Here is a 22,899-nt window from a genome sequence, read left to right as displayed (position 1 = left end):
AGACCCAAGATGGGATGGGGAGCTGGGCTCCCAGGTCTTCAAATGCTGGCATCTGACAACACCCAGAACAGCAGGTAGGAAAGGAGTGTCTATAGAGATTTAACCAGGAGCCAGGAGAGGGACTGGCCAGGCATCAGGGGCAAGGGGTGTGTGTTTCAGACTCCAAGTAGCCTACTTCAGGCCCTGAAAGGAGGCCCCGCAGGTCCCATTTAGTAAATAGCCCCAGGGATTTCCTGCTCACACAAGTGACTCTTCAGACTACTGAGCCAGCTGCCAACCCATCTCTCTAAATTCCCCGACTGACTGCAGGGGCCTCCCTGGAGGGGCCCAGGCAACCGCTCAGCTGAGATCTCTGCCAGTGACTTTTCACTTTCTCGGCACTCAGTAAATGGCGGAAGGCAAAGGCTGACTCAGCCACTTAATCCAAAGCTGAAAGGAGGCTTAAAATTTCACCTTCAGGAAATTGTCCTGGGTGGCGGATGAAAGGACCAACTTCTCGGGATGGTCATCCTCTGTCACCCCACCCAACAGCTCAAAACAGACAAGTATATACACGCTTCAGCAGGAAGAGCCCCTGGGTGCACCAGGGTGTTGGTCCGTATTAGTTGGATTTTCTCAATAGCATTTTTTACAAGCCTGGCATGGTGGAACGAGCCTAGTCCAGCACTGGAGACTAGTCCCCGGATCAGGAGATCAAGGTCATCCTCAGCTACAGGGCAAGTCTGAAGCCAGCCTGGGCTAATAAAACCCCCTCTCCAAACACAAAACAAACAAAAACTGTAATGATCTGTTCTTTTCCTTTAAGAACAGCCACTTCCAGCCTGAGTCCTTATCTGACTCTCCTCCAAAGAGGCAGCTTCTGCCTTGCACCATCCTTCCTACTTCTCCCCTTACCCCCCCCAGTCCCTCTCTCTGTTTTTCTCTGCTCTTCCCCCTTCTCTCCTTACTCCCTCTCACCTTCCCTTCCATAACCCACTAAATAAATATCCAACCTCACTCTGCATGGTACGCCTACTCATATCTCTGTCTCTCCCCTGTGTCTCCCTGCCCGGGCCTGCCCCCCCACCCCCCTACTCGGGGACCTAAGGCGTGGTCTCATGGCCTGCTGCACCCCTGCAGGGAAAACCTGCAGCATTTTTACTTAATCCATTACAAAAACAACACGCTATTTCATATTAACTTGTGACGAGCACTGTTCCACGCACTTAAATAGTGTCATTTGAGTCTGCAAAAGACCACGTGAGGTAAACACTATTTACGCCTTTCTTAAAGACGGGAGAAACTAAAACTCGGACTATATTTTGTCACTAGATGTGCTAAAGTAGAGTCTAAACTCTGATTCTGAATGTTTCCTTTCTCTTTATTCCTCTTCTACAAATCTAAAAATAGACAACAAAAGACTTTTCCTATGTATGTCACGTCTCCTAACGCTTATCAGCAGGGGTGGGACACACATTTCTTCAACATCTCAGGCCACTGTCAATAACATACCACAGATTTCAAAACCAACTACAGTCCAGAGCGTCACTAAGGGAGAGCCCAAATCGAGCCTCGTGCTTTTTAATCTCTCGCTGGCTTCCAGTCTGGAGGCCGGCACACTCCTGATAGCTTCTCCGGAGACAATACCTGACTAGGGATCACCAGGACAGCAAGTGCCCAAGGTGTTTGGCAGGAGCTGGAGGCAGCAGAAGCTAGCTGAAACTACTAACCTATACAAGCATCCAGTGGGTGACCTTCGGACGTCAGCCAGCTAAAGCTCCACCCTTTGAGCCCGCTAAGGTCACTATTTCCTGAACATAGCCCAAGTAAAGCTTTGAAGGCCCACCTACAGACTACTTCACTTTCCTCCTCAATGACTTGTCTCCATGGCTCCAACCCTGCTTAGATCTCATAAATGCTCCTCACCTGTCTGAGGCCCAGGGCACTCGCCTCTTAACGTCTTGAAGTCGCCTCATCAATGAACTCCTTTACGTAGAATGTTTGCAATCATTTCAGCGTCTGGCAGATTGGCATGCCAAGCAGTGGGCAAAACAAGCCTCATTTGGTAACCAGAGGAGGTGGATGATTGACATGGTTGCCCAGCAAGCTCATAAAAAAAAACATGAAGCCTGGCATTGCTGCCAGCAGCGCACTGAGGCGGGACTGCCGGAGCTATATAGCAAGACCCTATCTCAAAAATGTCAGAAAAGTAACTTGCGTAGGGGACCATAGGGGACCTGGGGTCGGAGGTGGTTTTCACTCAGGCTGCCCAGCAAGTGAATTAATAAAAGAGCTAGAGAGAATAGCATGTGTGGGAAGCAGCGGGCTGACTCGAGTCAGAGCTGAGGACCACAGACGGGAACTTCTAAGTGGTGGAGTTTGACTGGTTCTTCCCCCTGTGCCACAGCAGTCACCTAAAGGATCCTACACAGCGTTTGCCCTCAGCTATTTGCATTCCCCCTCTGACTAAGGGAGCCTAGGGTAGTGGCTTTACTACCTCTACCAAGACCTCAAAGGAAAGCAAATCGCGTCTATAATTGCCAAAGGGCAAAGGTTTTTCTCCTCTCTGCAGGTCTCCACACCCCCAGCATGCACACCCCAGGCAGCGCCTGGAACAAGACATTCTATAACTCAGAGTGCTTTTTTCCCAGGGCTTCCCAGGGGTGAGGAGGAGGAGGAGGTAAGAGTAAACACACAGTAGGAGATAAAGCCTGGGGTAGGTGAGATTTTTTCCTCCATAGTCATGGGAATGAATTGCCCTCTAGGGAACTTTGGGGAGGCAAGAGATTCCAGTCTGTGCAGGGGTGGGGGTGGGGGGAGACCTAAGCTCAAGACAAGGATGCCTCTCCCCTCTCCCATCCTCCCTTTCCCCCAACAAGCTACTCACATCTGCCTCATTCCAGAGTCCTGGGATGCAGAAGGACTCCAGCAGGTCACTACCGCACAGCAGCAAGATGCGCAGCTCTGAGGAGAAGAGCAGAGTTTGCATCAGAGGGGGCCAAGGAGACAGCTCTCAGCTTTCTTCCCTCTAGAGCACAGCCGTCTGCACCGTTGGAACTGTATGGCCCAGGTCCCCCAGACAATCCCACACCAGGGGGCCTGTAGTTCAACACCCCCATCCCCTCCTCCATCTCCAGTGGGATTTCCACATGAAGGGAGTGGTGTACGGAGGGTGGCCAACTGTCCTGCCTGCACAAGACATAGACACAGCCCTTGAGGGCCAAAACAGGATGGCTGGACTTTCTAGCAGGCTTTCCTTAAGGGCTCAGCGCCCCCATCCCCGACTCTGTAGCCTAGGCTGGTCTGTAGCTGACGCTTGAACACTGGAACCTGCTCTCCTAGCGCTGGATAACAGGAACTTAGTTCTGTCTCCTCTCCCTTTCGAGTGTGTCTCCCCTGACAAGTGCCAACATAGTAGGGATAGGATGGACAGAGACCACTGACTGCCAGTGAAGTATCTGAGTTGATCAGCTGTGCCCTCTCTTTTGAGGCCATAACCCTCCTCAAAGGGCTTGAGAAGCAAGGCTGGAACCACCTCCCCTTTACCCGTGGTGCTTCCTGCCTGACAGTTGTTTTTCTTCCCTCATTAAGCCTAATTTGAATTTTCCCAGCGAGGCCCATTGTCATTTAAAACCGCCATGAAACAGTTGCTTATTACAAAGAGGTAGGGGGTCCTAGAGATTTCTGACGTTCCACGCCAGGGTTGCGCATGCGTCCCAGGCTGCCCATGTTTCAGCGTTGCCCAATGTGTCTGAGACCACAAAGCACCTGTGCAGAGCTGGCCAGCAGTCCTCCAGACACAGCCGCTACCATGGCCCCTGATTGCTGAGAGCCTGACTTACCCCCGAGGACCAGGCAAGGACTCTCAGAGGCTGAGCTTGCCCCTGTTCAACTGAGAGTCTCCAGATGGGAACGAAACAGGCAGAGAAAACAGCCAACATCTCACTGTCCAGATGTCTGGACAATGTCTGCACTGGACCGGGGTCTGCATGCCAGCCCCCAGCAGGGGAAGCCCATTGAGTGTTGAGAGCTTATATGAACCAATGATCTTTTCAGGTACAGAACCTTAATTTGTCTTTCTGTCCCAGGGCCTGGCAGTGTCTGGCACAGACAGAGGGAACTCAAGACATTGTGAGTAGTTAAGCCAGCAGATGATATGGGTACAGAGTCTCACAGGCTGCCTGAGAGCCCCTGGGCAGTTTAGGGGCATTTTTTACAGGGTCTGGTTTTCATGCCTGGGGAGCAGAGACAGGTGTCACTGGCATCTGGTGGATGGGACGCTGCTAAGCCAGCATCCCACAGTGCACGGGGCAGCCACCCACACAGAATTATCTGCCCCTAGAAACTGGCAGCACCGAGGCTGAAAACCTTGAACGGGGGCTCCCATTCTCATGCTAGGACTCCCTTTCTTGCCCAGACTTTTCAAACGAGCCAAAGCACAGAAAGGTGGTGTAACTTCTGACTTTTTCCCCCAGGACCAGAGCAGACCAGTTATTGGTAACAGACAGGTGACCTTGGCGGAGTCTGTGGTCCCACATGAAGCCACTGGAGGGCAGCAGTAATTTCCACATCTCCGGTCTACTTCAACTGGGGTAGCCCCAGGGGAAGCAACCAACTGTGGAAAACTGACGCCAAGCAAGTTAGGAGAAGGTGCCTTTTTCTCATGGAGTATGCAGGGGGTTTCGTTAAGGGAACCTTGTAAGTACCAGAACCTCACAGAACATAAGGGTCAGGATGCAGGTTAGTTCCTCTGCCTCCACTGGGCTCCGCCTCCCTCCCTGGTCATCTTGACCCAGGGCCAGCAGCCAGAATCAGTCCTCTCCCTCTAACTCTCCCCGTTCAGGAATTCCAGCTATGTGTAGCCCAGTGGCCCACCCCAGCTCCCACGGTCCACCACGGCAGCTGCCACCTGTATTGCTGCAAACCCGGAGTCTATCTGCCAGCAGGGGCCCGCACCGCTCTCCCTTTCAGAAGCCAAGAATTCTTCATTCCCTGGCCCATTATCCCTTCCTCTCAGATGCTGGGAATCCTTTTCCCTTCTGGAGAGCAAAGGGGGTCAGAGGTGGCTCAGCAGATTTAGAGCCAGAGGGGATATCCCCCAGTAGGGACAGCATAGCCTAAAATGTGCTCTGGGTGCCGGGGAGGCAAACAGGTTCCCAGAAGTCCCATACAAAGTCTGTGAAACATGAAAAAGTCAAACACACACTGGAACACAATAGAAAATCCTAGGAGTGTTCTGAGCTCTGCTGGGCAGAGACTGCCAGTGGGGTGACAGTCCCTGAGAGGAAGGACTGCAGGGAGGCGGTGCAGGGCTTTGAGCCCCATCCTGGCAGCTTTGCCCCATCTCTGCCTGTGGATGCTTTGGGCTTATAGAACCTGCTTTCTTTGTCCAGAAAGCCAGGTGCCCTCTTTCCTGCAGACTTCAGAGCGAATAAGCTGACGGATGAAGGCTGTTAAAGTCTACAACGGTAACTAGGAAGAAAAGCACCTAAATACTCCTTCATTGATTCGGTTTCATGCAATTGGTTTAACTGTGTGCTCCCAGTATTTCGTTTTCACTCATGGCTCTGCTTAGCACAGTTGTCAAATAGTGGATAAGTCATCACTTCCATACTGCTCACAGCAGATCCACAGCAGAAGCCCAGCCCCCCAGGGCACACTCAGAGGAGCCTGAGGAAGGCATCTAGGCAGCTAGAAGTTAAATCTGTGTGGGTTCGAGACCAAGTTGCCTCTTCTAGAGAGCCGCTGACCCTCCTCGCCACCTGTGCCAGCTCTGTTCTGGGCTGCCTCTCTCATCTTTTTCCAGCTGCAGCATTTGGGGGTCCCCCTCCATCTTCGGAATCTTGCCAAGTCTTCAGTTTCTGATTTGCTTCAATTATTTACATAGCTGTCAGCGCCTTCCCAGCAGACAGCTGTTTGTACCAGCTTCTGCCTACTCTGGATTGAGCACAGGGTCTCACCTAGACCATAGCCAGTCAGCCCTTGCCTCTTTCTCTACTTTAAAGCCCTGGAAACTGGACACTGTCTTGTTTGTGTGCAGTATCGGTGGGTAAACACAATGGTCTCTCTCATTAGCACTGATGCTCAGCTTTCCTTCTTTTAGATGAGGGAGGGGAAGCTGTGAGGGGAAGATTGCCAGTTGATCCACTCCGACTGGAAGTGAGTCTAGTTAGGGAATGTTAAATGGCATCTAAGATGATCTGTAGAAGGATGATTCTGATAGTAGACCCAGTTGCAAAGAGACTCCAGAGGTTTCAAACCTCCACCCTCCCTGGCATTGCAGCTTCCATGTGACTGGAGACCAGAGGTTCCAAATGTTCCCCTTCCATAGCTCTACTCACCAATCTCTTCATACCGCATCACTGTGCCCAGGTTGGCATTCTCATCTGGGGAGAGAGAGTGGGGGGGGGGCATTAGGGAGCTGAGAACCTCAGTGAGTGTGCTGGGGAGCTGCGGGTGGATGGGGAAAGATCAGATGGCAGGGAGCATCCCCTCCCTTCCCAGGGCAGAGCTTCATATTTCTGGGATTTTCATAGTTAGATCATCTCACCGGGGAACCCAATGACAGACACTCATGCTGAGGGCCTTCTATTCGTGTGTCCACCAGAACCGTGCCCTTAGAACCTGGGGCGCGGGATTTGGGGTCACAGGAGATGGCCTCCTCTCCTTCCATTGCTTCCTGGTTTAAAGATTGGGATGTTGAGCCATATCCTCGGTGGGATGTAGCAGAAGCTGGCAGGAAGAACGAAAGACCAGAGCCTCTGGCACGAGTTCCTAGTGTGCACTGTCTGCACGGAGGCGTACAAGGTACACGTAAGTGCACACAAATCTACAGCCGAGCTGCCTCATCCCTGCCTCTGCCTCCTCAACTGTCTCTTAGTTCCCTATCAATAAGCCCCAAACTGGAAACCTCCATTAGGGCAAAAGGAAGCCCCAAAGGAAAAAAGTTCTTTTGGCTCTTTTTGGGGCTCTTTTTTAGAGTAAATTAGAGGTGAGCAGGGGAGAAACACCCAAAGGAGAGAGGGGCCTAGGGACAGAGGCTGTGCCCACTGGAGAACAGCCACTACCCGAGCCAGGAGCCAGGCCCCATGGCAAACATCCGGTGTGTAGACATACGGAGTGCAAGGTGAGGAATGAACACAGACTGGAGGAGGGAGAGGACCACGAAAGGCCTTCCAGGACCACGGCATCCTCTCGCTCCCATCGCCTCTTGACACTGTAGGCTTGGACATCCCTGCTTGTCTCTGGTCTCTTCAACTGCTGCTCTACAAATGATCACCCCACTAGGGTGTCCTAGTCCATTCAAGCTTTACAACCAATACCATGGGCGGGGTGACTTTCAAACAACAGGAATTTATTCCTGAATGTTCTGGAAGTTGGAAGCCTAAGGTGAAGGAGCCAACGTGGGTAGCATCATCTCCGTGTATCTTCAGATGGTAGACGGGGTGGGCTAGTTCTGCAAGGTCTTTTCTTTATAAGACATTTTAAAATTACATTTCATTTATTTTGTTTGTGTGCAATTCACCTTCACGATTTAATTATCTCTCAAAGACCGTGGCTCCTAATACTATCCCCTGGGGGATTAACAATTCAGTCTATGAATTTCAGGAGGTGGGGCTCTTCGCTGATGAATTAAGAGAGGTGAGGAGGAAGAAGACAGATGGGCCCTTACCTACAAAGGTGAAGCGCTCCACGGGAGGGCGGACGCAGCAGATCCTGGTGAGGCTCTCTCCCACCTTTCCCAAGATCTTGGCTATGGGAGAGAAGAAGACAGACGGAGACAGAGGGAAAGGACCACTCACAGCTGACACTAAGGTCAGCACAGCACCGGGGCCACTTTAAACCACAGGGGTGTACGGGGAGGGGTGTACTGGAAAGTGGAAGGTGGGCAGGAGGGTAGAGAGAAAGGTCACAACAATGACAGCCACAAGTTCTTTCTTCTCCTCCAGAGTTTAAGGCACAAGCACTGTGAGCCACAGGCTACTTTCTTGTCATAGTTATTGTTGAAAAGTGGAAAATAGAGGCAGAGAGAAGGGAGATACATAAAGAGAAAAGGAAACAGCACTCATGATCCTACATCTAGCTAGATCCACACCTTAGCATCTTGGTGTGTTAGTTTCTTCCATTTTAATGAGTATAAATGCACGTATGTTGGGTCAGACTGCAAATTTAATATGCATTTATACTGCTGCTCTCCTAATTCTTTTATCTATCTATCTATCTATCTATCTATCTATCTATCTATCTATCTATCTATTTATTATTTCTCCCCAAGACAGGGTTTCCCTGTGTAGCCCTGGCTGTCCTGGAACTTGCTCTGTAGACGTGGTTGGTCTTGAACTCACAGAGGTCTTCCTGACTCTGTCTCCCAAGTGCTGGGCTTAAAGGCATGCATCACTTCTTCCAATTCTTAATGTTCTGGTTTGAATCTTAAATGTCCCCCAAAGGCACGTGTTGAAGTTTGGTCCCCAGCAGGTGATACTGTGGGAAGCAGTAGAAGTCTTAGGGGGAGGAGTCTAACGAAAGAGATTAGGTCACTCGGTGTGGTCCTGGTTTCTCCCTTCCACCCCTTTTGCTTCTGACCACCACAAAGTGAGCCACCTCCCCCCACCATCCACTTCCATGATGCTGTATGCTTCCACAGCATCAAAGCAACATGGCCAAGTGCCCCTGGACTAAAGCTTCTGGAACTTGAGCCAAATACATCTTTGTTCCTTTAAGGTTGATTTTCTCAGGCATTTGTCACAACAATGGGAAGCCGCTGTCACTAACACACTTCTCATGAGCTTCTCAGTGGGTTTGTCCCAAGCCTGTCATTAGCCACTTGTCCCACTAGACAGTAGCACCCAAAACCGGAGTCACCTCTGCTAGGCTAAGGAGAGCAAGCCTGTCCATGCAGGTGGTCTTCACAGTAATCAGGCACCCTAGCTGGCTGAGAGGTGGCCTCTGTGGCTCTTCTGTGATCTATCTCTCCAGGCCCTAGTCCCAAAACTTGCTTAGTATAACTCCATGCAAACTATGGAATCCTAGATTTTCTGTGTAAATTACTATATTTATAAAAAGCCAGTAATATAATAGTATGTGGTTTCTCTTAGAATTTGTATCCAGCCGACATGTTTTGTTTGAAACAACATTTCATGTAGACCAAACTGCCCTTAAACTCCTGATCCTTCTGCTTTTTCCTCCCAAGTTCTGGGGTACAGGCATCCGCCAGCACACCCAGCGTCATCTGTTGGAACTGACCTGGGAGAATCCCTTAGAGCATGTCCCTTGGACCTGACAGCTCTTCAACCTTTGAGCTGTTCAACTTAGACTAACCACAAACCGTTTCCAGATCTTCGTTGTTTAATTTGTCAAAGGAAAGACATCATCTACATCACAGAATCGCTGCGTTTAAGGAGAACAGAAGTAAAGACTGAGCACAAAGCACCCTAAGGCGCACAGTACTAGCATGGAGGAGAAAGTGTTGATGGCTTTGCTCTTTGTTGTTGAGGAGGTGGCTAAGAGTATGGGCATTATGTATGCAATGTGACTCATGGCCCTGCTACTTCCTCACTGTGACCCTGGGTGAGACCCTCAACCTCTCTGGAGGAGGCAAAGAAAAATGCTCCCTTTCATATATTAAATCCCTATTAAGGCAATTATATTTATATTTAAATACATAAGAAGGCACACTGTCCTTTCCTCTCCTCCCTCCTCCCTCTCTTCTGCTCCCCACCTCCTCCCTCCTCCCTTCTCTTTCCTATGCTTCACCCTCCTCCTGCTCTTCCACTTTCTAGATTGACTAACTCAAATGCTGGGTGGGCCCTCTAGGTGACTCTGGGTAAAGGAGATCTTTGCCCAGTGTCTCTTACCTGCAGTGGGCTTGCTGGACACATTGCTGTTCTGGTAAATGGGCTGGGTGTTCTCATGTTGTGGCTGTCCAATCACAGGTGTCATGGAAGGTGTGTTGACGTTGGAGAGGATGCAGCCAGTCACCCTCTGGGAAAAGGGAGAAGTACTGAGTCAGTGTCCTTAAGCAAGTGACGGTGCTGAGAATCATGGCCCAGTTGTTGCCATGGACATCTGTCTGCCAAGCAGAGTAAGGCAGTCTCAAGCCTAGGGATGGTCTACAGTGGCAGGAAACAGGGTAACTCAGCAAGAAAACTTGGGAAGTGACATCCAACAGCCCTGGACCCCAGTTCAGGCTCTTCACTTTCTAGTCATGTGACCTTGAGCAGTCCCTGAACCTTATGATAATACAATACAATTTGCTTTTTTTTTTTTTTGAGATGAGTTTCTCTGTGTAGTTCTTGCTGTCCTGGAATATGCTCTGTAGCAAGACTGGCCTCAAATTCAGAGATCTAGCTGCCTCTCCTCCTGAGTGCTGGGATTAAAGGTCACTACCACCCATGACCTTAAATTTTCTATCCACCTGTCACTACTTCATGAGTACTGAGATTACAGGCTTTAGCCATCCTTTATAGTAAACACACACACACACCTTGTGTGTGTGTGTATCTATATCTAGGTGGAAATCAGCCAATCTCCTCTCTTAGGAGTTAGCCCAGTTGGGCAGATCGGTCTCCTGGCCAAGGGACTGTCCCTCAGGAATACAGGCCCACCTTAAACCATTTTGACTGTGGTAGAATTATCTGAGCAAGTCCATGCAAAGTGCCTCTGAAGTGCCTGACATTGGCAGGGCTTTGTGTAACCTTCTGTATGCCATGACTATCTGTGAGCCCTGCCTACTTCTTGGGGCTCAAAAGAGATCATCTCATGAGGGAGCCCAGCAGGTGTGGGAAAGGTCAGCCCAACCATAGGCATCATCGGCCGGCCGCCTCAGCCTCTACAGGCCAGACATTCAATACCACAACCAGCCAGAGACCAGTGCCAGGCAGGGCAGGATGTATCTGTGTCACAGGAAGTGTGGGGTGAATTCCAAGTCCCCTGGGGCCTGCTCATCACACTTCAGAGCCACCAGGTGTCTTGAGATACATTATTCATTAACATGTGTTATCAGGACCCACTGCTCCCTCCAGTGACGTGGAAAATAGAATGTAGCCTCAGGGGAGCCATAAGCAACTCCTTTACCCAGGGTCAGAGAATGGCAGAGAACCACGGGACTAAGCGCATATTCAAGGTTCCTTTCCAAAAGCCTGCATCTCTGGGGTGATGGTGCCCATTGCATTTCCAGGATTGAAGTCCTGCAGTGAGAGGACTTTCAAGCCCCAGGGATGGCCAGGAAGCCCTCTGGGTACAGTTTCTATAAGCCATGCTACAGGCGGAATGCCTGGAGTCCATCTGAGCTCTAGAAGAGCAGGCATTTGTTTTGTGGCTTAATCCATCCTTCCATCTGCTCCTATCATAAGAAGGTCGCAGCAACATTCAGTTTCCTCCGTGAGGCAGCGTCCCAGCCTGCTCTGTGGGCTCCTCTGACTCGCTTGGCTGACAGAATAGAAGGGTGATCTGCCCTTTTATTATTTTATCACCAAAAAAGACAGTGCCACATTGTCTCTTAATGGCTGCTCTGCGGCTGAGGGATTCTCTTGCTGCATCCTTAGCTCCATTTGACTTGCTCTGACCGGGGAGAAAATGATTGGTCACATACTCTACCCTTGCCTGCGTCCTGCTCAGTCTCCCATAACTCTCCTGTCCTCAGCAATTTTTACAAACCCAACTTTGAATGGCCAGCCCCCTGGCAAGTTTATCCTCCAAGCCGGGCACACCAGTCTCATGCCAGGACGGGGCAAGGAGGGGTTATGAGAAAGCAGCTCCGCTCTGGCTGTGAGGCTGGGGACCATCTGTAACCTCTACCGTCAGCCAGCCACTGTCAGGCACTATTACAGCTGGAGCTTGGGGGTGCACTTCTCGGACTTCAGGCTCAAGCTTTGGGCATGAGTATAAGAGGAAGTGCCCAGGAAGACTGGGCATTTAGACAACAAAACAGTTGCCAGGTTCTATGGTCATTATAACCGGGACAGCATTCAGAGATGCTGCAAGCGTTTCCGACTCTCCCCTTAGCAGAGAGCTGAAGGCCTCTGTGAGACTAAACCGAACACAGGTGGCAGGTGACAGTCCCCTCCCCAGCTCACCTGGCAAGTGTGAGAGATAAACTGAGGTGAGCCACTGATAATTTTGCTTGCTGTCTCACCACTTCTTCACCTATCCTGACTGACCCATCCTTACACAGGAAACGAGGTGTCTCTTCGTAAAAGGTTGTGTCACTCATTCTATGCATGCATGTGTGTCTGTGTGTGGGTAGGTGCATAGGAGCGCAGGGGCAAGAGGCATCGGATCCCCTGACCTCCGGTCCTCTGCAAGAGCAGTTAGCGCTTTTAACTGCTGAGCCATCTAGTCGGCTCCAAGACATCTTCTGTCACTCCGCTGTAGCGACTGCCACGGAAGAGTGAGAGGAACCCTGTCTCACTGTCCCTTCAAGAGGACCACAAAGGAATCAGGATAGCTCTGAAGGGTTTTGAAAGACTGGTCATGTTTAATTCTACAGAGGAACTTAATAGATTGGATTAATAGATTGGAAAGCAGCAGTCTGGTGGCCCTCCATGCTCCTCTTGCTCCTGGTTTCCTTTGGAATCTAAATCCCATGTGGTAAAATGAAGCCCAGCTGTGTGGTTGGTACAATGTGTATCGCTCGGTCAGGGACTGCGTCATTAAGAGAGGATGACGACAGTCAGTCACGGAGACAGGCAGGATGCAGGTCTCCTGGGATCAGAACAATGCTGCTTAGTTTACTTAGGGCTGGGGACTCTCCACACAGAGTGTAGGGTAATGTCCACCCAGGACAGCTTGCTGTGTCTACCAGCCTGTCAGTCAGGGGTTTGGCCACAGATCTTGCTGTTTCTCATCCTGCCACCGCCAACTCCATGAGCTGGTATGGGTCTGCGGAGGGCGCTCTGCTCACACTGTGGCTGGTGCTGCTGGGTAAGCAGCCGGCCCTAGGACACTGCAGGTTTTGGATTGCAGTGGGGAACATAGGCGCTCTCCTTCATCCTGGATCAATAAATGTCACTGTGTGTCCTCAGGTTCACAGGTTCCTCACTGTGTTTCCTGTTACCCGCTAGCAAAGCGGGGATCAGCCACCATCACCCAAAAGGTTCTTGTGTGGAAGGATGTGTGGGAATGAGGGAGCTTTGATCCTTAGGTGTGACCTCCTGTCCTGGAGTGGGACCTTTTGGGTCCCTAATAGATGGGGAGGGAACTTGGCAACTTGTACCAACTCTAAGAGGACATTGTTTAGTTTTGTTTTAATTATTCTCTTTATATACATTACATACCAACTGTAGTCTGCCTACCTCCGCCTCCCAACCCCCCATCTTTCCCCACTTCAGATCCACTCCTTCTCCATTTCCCCTCAAAAATAAAAAAACAGAAATAAAGAAAAAAGAAAAGAGCAGGCCTCTCAGGAATATCAACTGAACACGGCATAACAAATTACAATAAGGCAAGGCACACACTTTATCAAGGCTGGATGAGGCAACCCAGCAGGAGGAAGAGGGCTCCAAGTTCAGGGAAAAGCATCAGAGACACTGCCCACTCCGAATGATAGGAGTCCCACAGGAAACTATACAACCATACCATATAATAACATATACACAGAGGACCTAGCCCAGACCCATGCAGAGTTCGTGTTTGTCGCGTCTGTTTCTGTGAGCCCCTGTGAACCCCGCTTAGCTGATGCTATGGGTTCTCATGGTGAGAACATCATTTTTTAGCCCCAGCCAACAACATTGAATTTCTGATCCTCCTACCCTTACCTCCCAATAGAGGGGTGCTCATCCCCGTTTTTATGTGGTACTGGGGACCAAACTCAAAGGGGTTCACACATACTAAGCAAACACCCTAGTAACTGAGCTACATCCTCAGCCCGAAGGGCACCTCTGTCCCTTGCCTAGCCGGCCCCCTTCCCCACTGAAGCCTTACAGCTCTAGTCTCTTCTTGGTCCCTCTTTGAACTTGCTTCTCCAGCTGATGACAGCCGCCCATGCCAAGTCCAGCCCCAACAACATCCTATTAACCCCCAATGGGAGGACAAGTCAGAGAGTGGAAGGTAAGGGAGCAAGGCCGGTGCTGCTCCAGGGGCCTAATCCACTATCTTCCCCGGAGCCATACACAGACTGGTCCACCTAACAACTGGCAGGGAAACAGGAAGCAGATGCCAGGGCAGCAGGGCACCAGGCCAGCAGCCTCTTTCTCCCACCCCTCTCCTGCACCCGGCTCATCCACCCACCGTTGGCCACGGCCCGGCTCACCTTCATGAGGTCTCGATGGTGTTCCAATACACTGCAGGTCGTCTGCCAGGTGTCTTGGTAGCACTCCCATGGGTCCACTCTGCCGTCACAAGAGAGGCTGTCCTTAGTCTCCATTGTACGCCCTGTCTCCCCACTGCTTCCTCCCACGGCTCAGGGAGCTTAGCAGACCTGGCCATGTTGTGTGCTTAGACCTCAAGTTAGGTTAAACCAGCTGTGAAATAGGCTCCTGAGCCTCAGTTTCCCTCTCTGTAAAATGAGAAGTATCTAGCACAGGCAGGTGAGGAAGATGCTGGCGTGAATCTCCAAGTTTAACCCCAGCTCAGCACTCTTTCTAGTGTGAGGACTTGGGAGATTTTATATACAAAGTGCCTATCAGGATGGCTCCTGCTTATTTTCACAAGGAAAGGGGAAATCTTCAGGCTCTTGCGGGACTGTGATAGGATTAAATGAACCAGGAGCTCAGCAAGCAGGGATGGAGCAAGCCCTGGAAGAGCAGCCCCATGGGCCTCAGCTGGGAGGAGCAGTGCCCGGAGGCTGGAAGTAAGGCTTGACAGCTAGACTAGAGGGTACAAACCCATAGGCCAGCCGACTCCTCCTGCACAGGACGCTGGGAAGTGAGCAGGGATCCTGCCCCAGACTGATGCCTCACTTGGCCTCAATTGCCAACTTAATGAGCTGCTAAATTGAGCTATTTCTGAAATGTTCTCTTCGTGGTTGAGCATCCCTGCCCATTGCCTGCCAGGCGCCCTGGGTTTCCTGAGTCGAGGTCTTACTAAGTGAAAATGAAGGGGGTCTGCCTGCCCTCGCCTGGTTCCTCCTGTCCTGCCCCTGTGCACATGAGTATGGGAGGTGAGCAAACCCGTGGACTCACCAAATGGGTACCCAGAGTCAGGGCTAGCTACCCAGCTTCCCTCCCCAGAGCTCATCCTCAGGCTCCTCAGATGCCTCAGTTCTGACCTTCCACGTGGGGTAGGTGGAGTCACTCAGTAACTATCCATCAGATCAATGAAGGGATTATTCCAGAATGTTTTTTTTTTTAAAAAAAAAACTATTGCAGCAGGAACAGCTTCTGCCCAGTATGTTCTCTGGATTCATTTCCCACGGGCAATTAGAAAGTCATCTAAGCAGCAAGAGATGTGGTTTCAGACACTGACCTGATCATAGATGGACTGTCTTCCAGCACTTTGACTTCTCCAGGCCTGTTTCTCATCTGAGAAAGCAGCCACTCTCTACCCAACTGTGTGTTTTATTTTATTTTTTAATTTTTTAATGTTTTTTAAAGATTTATTTATTTATTTATACAGTGTCCTGCCTGTAGGTCAGAAGAGGGCACAAGATCTCATTATAGATGATTGTGAGCCACCATGTGGTTGCTGGGAATTGAACTCACGACCGCTGGAAGAGCAGTCAGTGCTCTTAACCGTTTGAGCCATCTCTCCAGCTCCTGTATTTTATTTTTTTTTAAAGAGTTATTTTTATTTATGCATGAGATGCCTGCCAGAGAGGGTGTCAGCTCCCCTGGAGCCAGAGTTACAGGCAGGAGTAAGCTGCCCAAGGTAGGTATGAGAACTGAACTCCTGTCCTCTGGACAAACAACCAGGGATCTTAACTGCTGAGCCATCTTTCCAGTCCTCAAGCCAAAAGGAAGTCCCTCGAGGGCAAGGCTTCTCATACAAACACCCCGCAGGGCCACATGGACGGCTGCTTAATTATGACCGTGCTGTCCTTGACTGCCCTAAGTTCTGCTGGCCCATTCCTCCTGGGTTAACTGCACCCCTCACTCTGAGGTCGAGGCCCCTCCCCTCATGGAAACTTCTAGGTGCTGCTTATTTTTCCGCTGTCGGAAATTAAAGCGCAAATGATGTGCCATTATTTTTTTTAAACACCATCTTCTCATGCAAATTATAACGGTAGGAACGTGGGGGACATAATTAGCATAATTAGTGCAAGCTTGCTTTAATTACACTGCTGGCTCAGAGCATGGGAAGCGCTGCCATCTTAGCGTCTTAGCTGCACAGCTAGTCTAGTGATGTGCGTGGGGTGGTAGGGACGGCAGTGACCAGGGTCTGAGTTGGTAGGGGTACCCTAGAGAGCACCTTCGTCTGGGAGTCAGTGTGGACCCCTGAGGGACCCTGAGGTCAGAAGTGGGCAGTAATCAAGGGCCACAGACTTTCTCTGAAAGAAAGGGAGTTGTGGCTGAGAGTTAGTTCATGGAAGTCGGTGGGAATGTGAATGAGAGGCATCTGGGATTTGGGACCAGGCTCCTCCCTGCCGTGATGTTTTTAGAAACTCTAAGAATCACACCAGGACGCACAGGTACAAAACTCTGTAAGATAGCTCTTTAATTTTGATTGTTTGGTTCAAAAATAAACAAAGTTATCAATTGGGCCACCACTGGAGAGCTACCTAATTATGACCGGTACGGGGTTAATCTCTCTCCGACTTCCTCACCCTTGTGGGTTCCAAATTCCTCTTTCCCATTTCATCCCAGGAAGCCCCAGGACCATCTGCCTCTGGCATCACTCGCAGCCCTACCTGATCCAGTCGGAATTCTGGACAGCCAGTTGACACATGACGAGACGATGCCGGCTCGACACAAGGCCCTGGGAAGCAACCACACAGTGAGTAGGAGGTGGCCCCAGTCTCCCATAGTGCCCAGAGACACCAGCATAAGCCACCCCATTACAAAGTGTAGTCATGTTTGATGGTAAGAGGAAACGAGAGTTGGGACCCCTAGACTTGTCCCTTTGCCACACACACAGGCTTTGAGTGACAGCGGGAAAAGGAAAGGAATGAAGGATGCACGGTGTAACCCACTGCATCAGAATCCAAACCGGCCAATGCCCAGTCTACTAAGGTTTGACCTGGTTTAAGCTCGGTTAGCCTGGTTTGGTGATTAGAGTATCTGTGGGACAGACAGAAATGACTGGGCAAGTTCCCACATTTTGGGGGACCTGTGGCAAATTATAAGAGGCACTGGGATGCTTTCTCCAAAATAAAAATCGCAGGAACTGTTTGTCCAGTGTAGCTCAACCCATAACCCGCTGCCAATCTGGAGCCCAGCACAGTTCCAGGGAGCAGACACACTCACTCTTCTCTGTGAGCATCTGGCTGTCATGGGCACCTGGCCCTTCAGCTGTGGCCAGACACCCAGGTCTGACTGTGGTCCAGGGATGAAAGCCAGATGCTTATTGTTAGGCATTCTGCATTTTCAGGAATCTCAGAGACCACGCTGGGTCAACTTCATCTAGGGGAGCAGTCATGAGGAGGGAGGGTGAAGGGAGAAGGGAAAACCCACCTGTTTTCCATAGGAGTCGTGGACAGGAGAGACAATTCCACCAATCACAATGAATCTTCCAGTCTTGTGCAGATAATCCCTGGCTCTTTCTAATTAAGAGAAGAAATTACAAGATATTACAGGAGAGGAGAGGTGGATTAAAGGTGATAATTGAAATCAATCTGTTTGGCCCCGAACCCACTAAGGTTTGGTGCTTGCTATTTAAATAGAAGGTGTCAACTTTCAAAGCAAATGGTGGTGACTCAAAGGTCCAGGAGGCGGACCTTAGCCCTAGAAATGAAAGGAGTTAGAATTTAATCATAATTCAAGGCTTAATTCAGTGGTAAGGGGTCTGAGCTGGAGGAGTCATGGGAGTCTGAGGGGTTTAAACAAGAACCTCGTTAAGGAGCACTAAGAGATGCTGATTGGAATTTACTCCTATTGTCTCTTGCAGAAATTCCAGTGAACAGAAAAAGGAAGCCTCCTTAGAATATGAAAGATGGGCCGATTGCCTCACCCAATTACCCAGAAGGAAGAAATAGGAAAACAAACGTAAAGGGCCTTGTGCATAACCATAGAGAGTTAACCTGTACATAACCATAGAGAGTTAACCTGTACATAACCATAGAGAGTTAACCGCCAGCCTAGCGAGTTACAGTTGCTTGAGATAAAAAGCCAGACCAAACAAAAGCCTCCTTACGAGAGTCCCGTTCCTTACCCAAATTGATCAGGCAAGCCCAGGCTCACGTTCGTAAGAAAACTAGTGAATCAGAAAAGCTTTAAAGTCTAGTAGTTTATTTCCACCACCGCAGCAGCCTGCCTCAGCTGCCAAGGCAGTGAAGTCACCATCTGCTGCCAGGAGCCTTTCTGCCGTCATCTGTGTCCTTTAAAAGTCACAGTCCCCTCCTTCTCTTCTTGCTGCTTTTTCCCCTCATCTCTTCCTTGTTCTGTCTGTCCATCCGCTGTTTGTCCTTCTGCTTCTCTCATGTCCCCACTCCCAGGAGACCTTCCTCACACCCCACCTGGAACCTCATGCACCAACTCTGTTGTGGATGGCTTTTGCACTTAGTGGTGAACCTCAGCAGGGCCCACCGAAAGATATCCACTTCTGTAATGGTCTGTCCTGTCCCTTAAAGAGACAAGAGCTGCCCCCATGCCCCGCCACACACACACACACACACACACACACACACACACACACACACCCCACTGAGGCAGGCAGATCTTCCTTCTGCTTCCAGCCTGAGTGCTCTTCCCTTTCTGTTACTCTCCCAATGAGGTAGCTGCTGCATGGCTCCTCCACCACCCTCTGCCTCTCTCTGCTCTTCTCCCTTCTCATCTTACTCCCTTTCCCCTTCCCTTCCATAACCCATTAAATAAATATCCAACGTCACTCTGCATGGCGTGCCCATCTGTCTGTTTCTCACCCACCATGTGGCTCCCTGCCTTGGATCCACTGGCCCACCATGGTCGCGGGACCGGCTGCCCTCTGCCTGCCACCTGCCGCCACTCTGTGACCTGTGGCATGGTCTCATGGCCTGCTCCCACTGCCGCCACTCAGGGACCTACAGCATGTCTGCTGCTGCACCCCTCGGGGAACAGCGGCATTAAACCATAACAACTTCACTTTTTAAAAATCCTTTCACTAACCCTGTTTTATTTTCTAGGGAGCCCATCGAGCAAATTCTACCAGGTTGCATTATTTTTAAGTTTTTATATTTGTGTGTGTGTGTACATATTCTTGCGGAGGCAGGAACTGATTTCCTCATTTACTTTTTACCTTACTTTTACAAAAGATATACTTTATAATTATGAGTGTGTGTATGTGTGTGTACTCACGCATGCACCCTCATGCACATGCCAGAGAAGTCCAGAAAAGGGTGTCAGATCCCTTGGAGCTACAGTTATAGGAGCTTATGAGCCCCATGCAGATGCTGGGAAGTAAACTTAGGTCTTCTGGAAAAACAGGGTTCATTCTTAGTCTCTGAGCCAGCTCTCAAGCCCCCTCTATTTTTTTTTTTTGAGACAAGATCTCTCTCTGAACCTGGAGTTTATTGACTGTCCAAACTTCCTGGCCAGTGAACCTTTTTTTTTAATTTTAATATTCATTTATTTGGTTTTTGGAAACAGGATTTCTCTGCATAACAGCGCTGTCTGTTCTGGAACTTGCTTTGTAGACCAGGCCGGCCTCAAACTCACAGAAATCCACCTGTCCCTACCTCAGTGCTAAGATTAAAGGTGCTCCACCATGCCTGACTTTTTGCCATGCTTTTTATATGTATGAGTGTTTTGCCTACATGTATGTATGCACATCATGTATATGCCTGATGCCCTTAGAGGCCAGAAAAGGGCTTCATACCCCCTGGACCTGGAGTTACAGATGGTTGCTAGCTGCCATGCGGATCTGGGGAACTGAACCTGTGTCCTTTGTGAGAGAAGCAAGTGCTCTGAAGTACTGAGCCACCTCTCCATGCCATCTAAGTAGATGCTGTGGATCAAAGTCAGGCCCCTCCATCTTTAGGAAAACCCTTCATGATTGAGCCAGCCCTGAAGCCCTGAGGTATGAATTTTGGGATGGGGGAAATCTGTGAGTGGAAGGGGGAGGGAACAGCAAGCCTAGGTATAGGTTCTCAGTCAAGCTTGCATGACCTCATGACTCTCTCTGCATTTAAAAATAATGCTCACCACAGCTTTCTTTTATCCCTTCCCTGTAAAATCTTCTTTTTAAAAATTGACATTATTTTTAACATTTTAGATTTAATTTTCAGAGTAATAGGAAGATGGTACCTATAACTCAGTAAGCAGCATGGTTGCTCTGACCTCTCTCCCACACAGCTTCCCTGGTCCGTGCACAGCCTTGCACTTGACTTGCTCCACTTGACTAACTGTTGTGCACGGTCCACATTACAATTCATTCTGTGCTGTAGGGTTCTCTAGGTTTTAATGAGTCTGGGACACAGGCCCATTAAGAAGTACCACATGGAGGACTTCACTGACCGAAGTCTAGAGTGCTCTACCTGTTCACTTCACCTTCTCTCCTTGGTCTCTGTCAGCCATGGCTTTTTTTTTTTAAACTATTGATTGAGATTTGCCGGGGTAGTGGTCAGAAGGATGTAGCACACAGTCTCTTTAGACTGGGTCCTTCCATTTAAGTTCTTCATGGCTCTCTGTGCAGGCTAGTTTTATGTCAGCCTGACACAAGCTATAGTCTTCTGAGAGGAGGGAAACTCCACTAAGAAATGCCTCCATAAGATAAGGCTGTAGGCAAGGCTATAAGGCATTTTCTTAATTAGTGATTGATGGGGGAGGGCCCAATCCATTGTGTGTGGTGCCATCCCTGAGCTGTGGTCCTGAGTTCTCTATGAAAGCAGGCTGAGTAAGCCATGAGAAGCCAGCCAGTAAGCAACACCCCTCCCGGCCTCTGCATCAGCTCCTGTCTCCAGGATCCTGTCCTGCTTCAATTGCCCTGACTTCTTTTGATTGTGAACAGCAATAAGGAGGTGTAAGCCAAATAAACCCTTTCCTCCCAAGTTGCTTTAGTCATGGTCTTTCCTCATAGCCATAGTAACCCAGATGAAGATGTTTACCATGGCTAAACAGTTGATTTATCTTCATCAGTGAAGAACATTCCATAATCTAGCTGGTTCTCAGCTTGCTGTTCTGTCTGCCTGATGAAACACATTGTCATTGCTCCCAGGTTTCTGGTGATTATAAACAAAGCTGACATAAAAAGGCACCAGATCTCATTACAGATGGTTGTGAGCTGCCATGTCGGTGCTGGGAATTGAACTCAGGACTACTGAGCAGCCATCTCCCCAGCCCCTCATGTAGGTGTTTGTATAATTATGTTTTCACTCATTTAGGTCAATATATAGGAGTGAGATCACTAGATCATATGGTAAGAATGTGTTTAGTGCTATAATAAACTGCCATTGTCTTCTAAAATGGCTGCACCATTGTGCATTCCCACCAGCAGCAGGAAATGAGAATGACTATTGCACTGTATCCTTGCCAACACTTGTTACTGTTGAGTTTGTGCATTTAGTCATCCAATAGCAGTGTTACTTTGTTATCTGTTTATTTAAGACTTATTTTACTTTTGTATTTTTTCAAGGTTTATTTCTTTTCATATGCATTGGGTTTTACCTGCATGTGTGTCTGTGTGAGGGTGCTGGATCCCCTGGAACTGGAGTTACAGATGGTCGTAAGCTTCCATGTGGGTTCAGGAATTGAACCCAGGTCCTTTGAAAGAGCAGCCAGTGCTCTGAGCCATCCCTCTAGTCCTGATTTATGTATATGTATGTGTGTGTGTGTATATATATATATATTTGCATTTGTTTTCTTTCTTATCACTATGATAAAAAATGAGAAAACCCAACATTTAAAATAAAGGTTTTATTTTGGCTTATAATTATAGAAGGCTGCAGTTGATGATAGTGGGAATGTCATGGTAACAGGTAGTCATCGTCAAGGACAGGAAGTTAGAGCTCACATCTCATCCCCACACAGGAATCAGAATGAACTAGAAGTGGGACAAGACTATATACACTCTCAAAGTTTCCCCCCTCCTCCTGTGACATACTTTCTCCATCAAGGTTCTATAGACCAGGCTGGCCTCAGACTTGGAGATCCACCTGCCTCTGCCTCCTGAGTGCTGGGATTAAAGGTGTGCACCACCACTGCCCGGCTACAATACACACTCTTAAGTATTGTGCCTTCCCTCCAGCCCCTAACTTTGATTTTGTAAGAAGTACTATTAATTCACCTGCTAAGTCTTATTTTGATATTTGAATGAATTTCATAGCCTGTGTCCCATCCCCCCCACTCCCCCCGCCCCATCTCTTGGCCCTTTGCTCCTGTCTTTCTCGGAATCAGATCCATCTGGCCCTCTGGCCCTTGGCCGTCCCAGACACAGACCTGCAGCTGCAATGAGCCAACTCTTCCTTACTCTCATCATTTTTCCAACAAGTGTTTGTTTACTCTTTCCTTATCCATGTATTTCATTAAAAGCCCAGCTCTCTCTCGAGTCCAACATGTCTGGTCTGTCCAGCATGCTCCACTCCTGGACTTACTTTCCTAACACTGTTCTGTGTATCCAGCTCAAGGGACCTGGCATTCTCTTCTGCTTTATGGATTCCTCAAAGACGGACACATTACTCTGGAGTCCCACGGGCACAGCCAGAGCGGGTGTGAGGTTAACATATCATATGAGAAACAAACTGGGCCAAAGAAGATTCACACTAAGATACATGTAGGCCAAACAATGTTGCCATTGCCTTTGGACCACTGTGTAGGTCCCGTTGTGCTCTGATCTGACTCCCATGCCAAAGACTTGGTTGGTTTGCAAACACCCAGGAGAGTGAGTTGTCTGTTGAGTAATGGGTACTCAGCAAAT

At 49.3% G+C, this 22,899-nt stretch overlaps 1 protein-coding gene across 1 annotated transcript in view; it reads right to left on the bottom strand.

Moving 5' to 3' along the window:
* Positions 1 to 22,899, bottom strand: part of Nmnat2 (nicotinamide nucleotide adenylyltransferase 2) — a 164,159-nt gene that overhangs the window by 21,526 nt on the left and 119,734 nt on the right. The window contains exons 2-8 of the mRNA XM_075988245.1: positions 17,526 to 17,614; positions 16,763 to 16,830; positions 14,228 to 14,306; positions 9,834 to 9,960; positions 7,652 to 7,732; positions 6,321 to 6,365; positions 2,867 to 2,943 (exon numbers count right to left, since the gene is read on the bottom strand). Of these exons, the coding sequence (XP_075844360.1) occupies positions 2,867 to 2,943; positions 6,321 to 6,365; positions 7,652 to 7,732; positions 9,834 to 9,960; positions 14,228 to 14,306; positions 16,763 to 16,830; positions 17,526 to 17,614 (566 nt within the window). The remainder of the gene's footprint in view (positions 1 to 2,866; positions 2,944 to 6,320; positions 6,366 to 7,651; positions 7,733 to 9,833; positions 9,961 to 14,227; positions 14,307 to 16,762; positions 16,831 to 17,525; positions 17,615 to 22,899) is intronic.

The sequence above is a fragment of the Microtus pennsylvanicus genome, chromosome 10, assembly GCF_037038515.1.
Source record: "Microtus pennsylvanicus isolate mMicPen1 chromosome 10, mMicPen1.hap1, whole genome shotgun sequence".
NCBI lineage: Eukaryota > Metazoa > Chordata > Mammalia > Rodentia > Cricetidae > Microtus > Microtus pennsylvanicus.
Note: the sequence above shows the minus strand (reverse complement) of the source record. Positions and strands in the feature narration are given on the sequence as shown.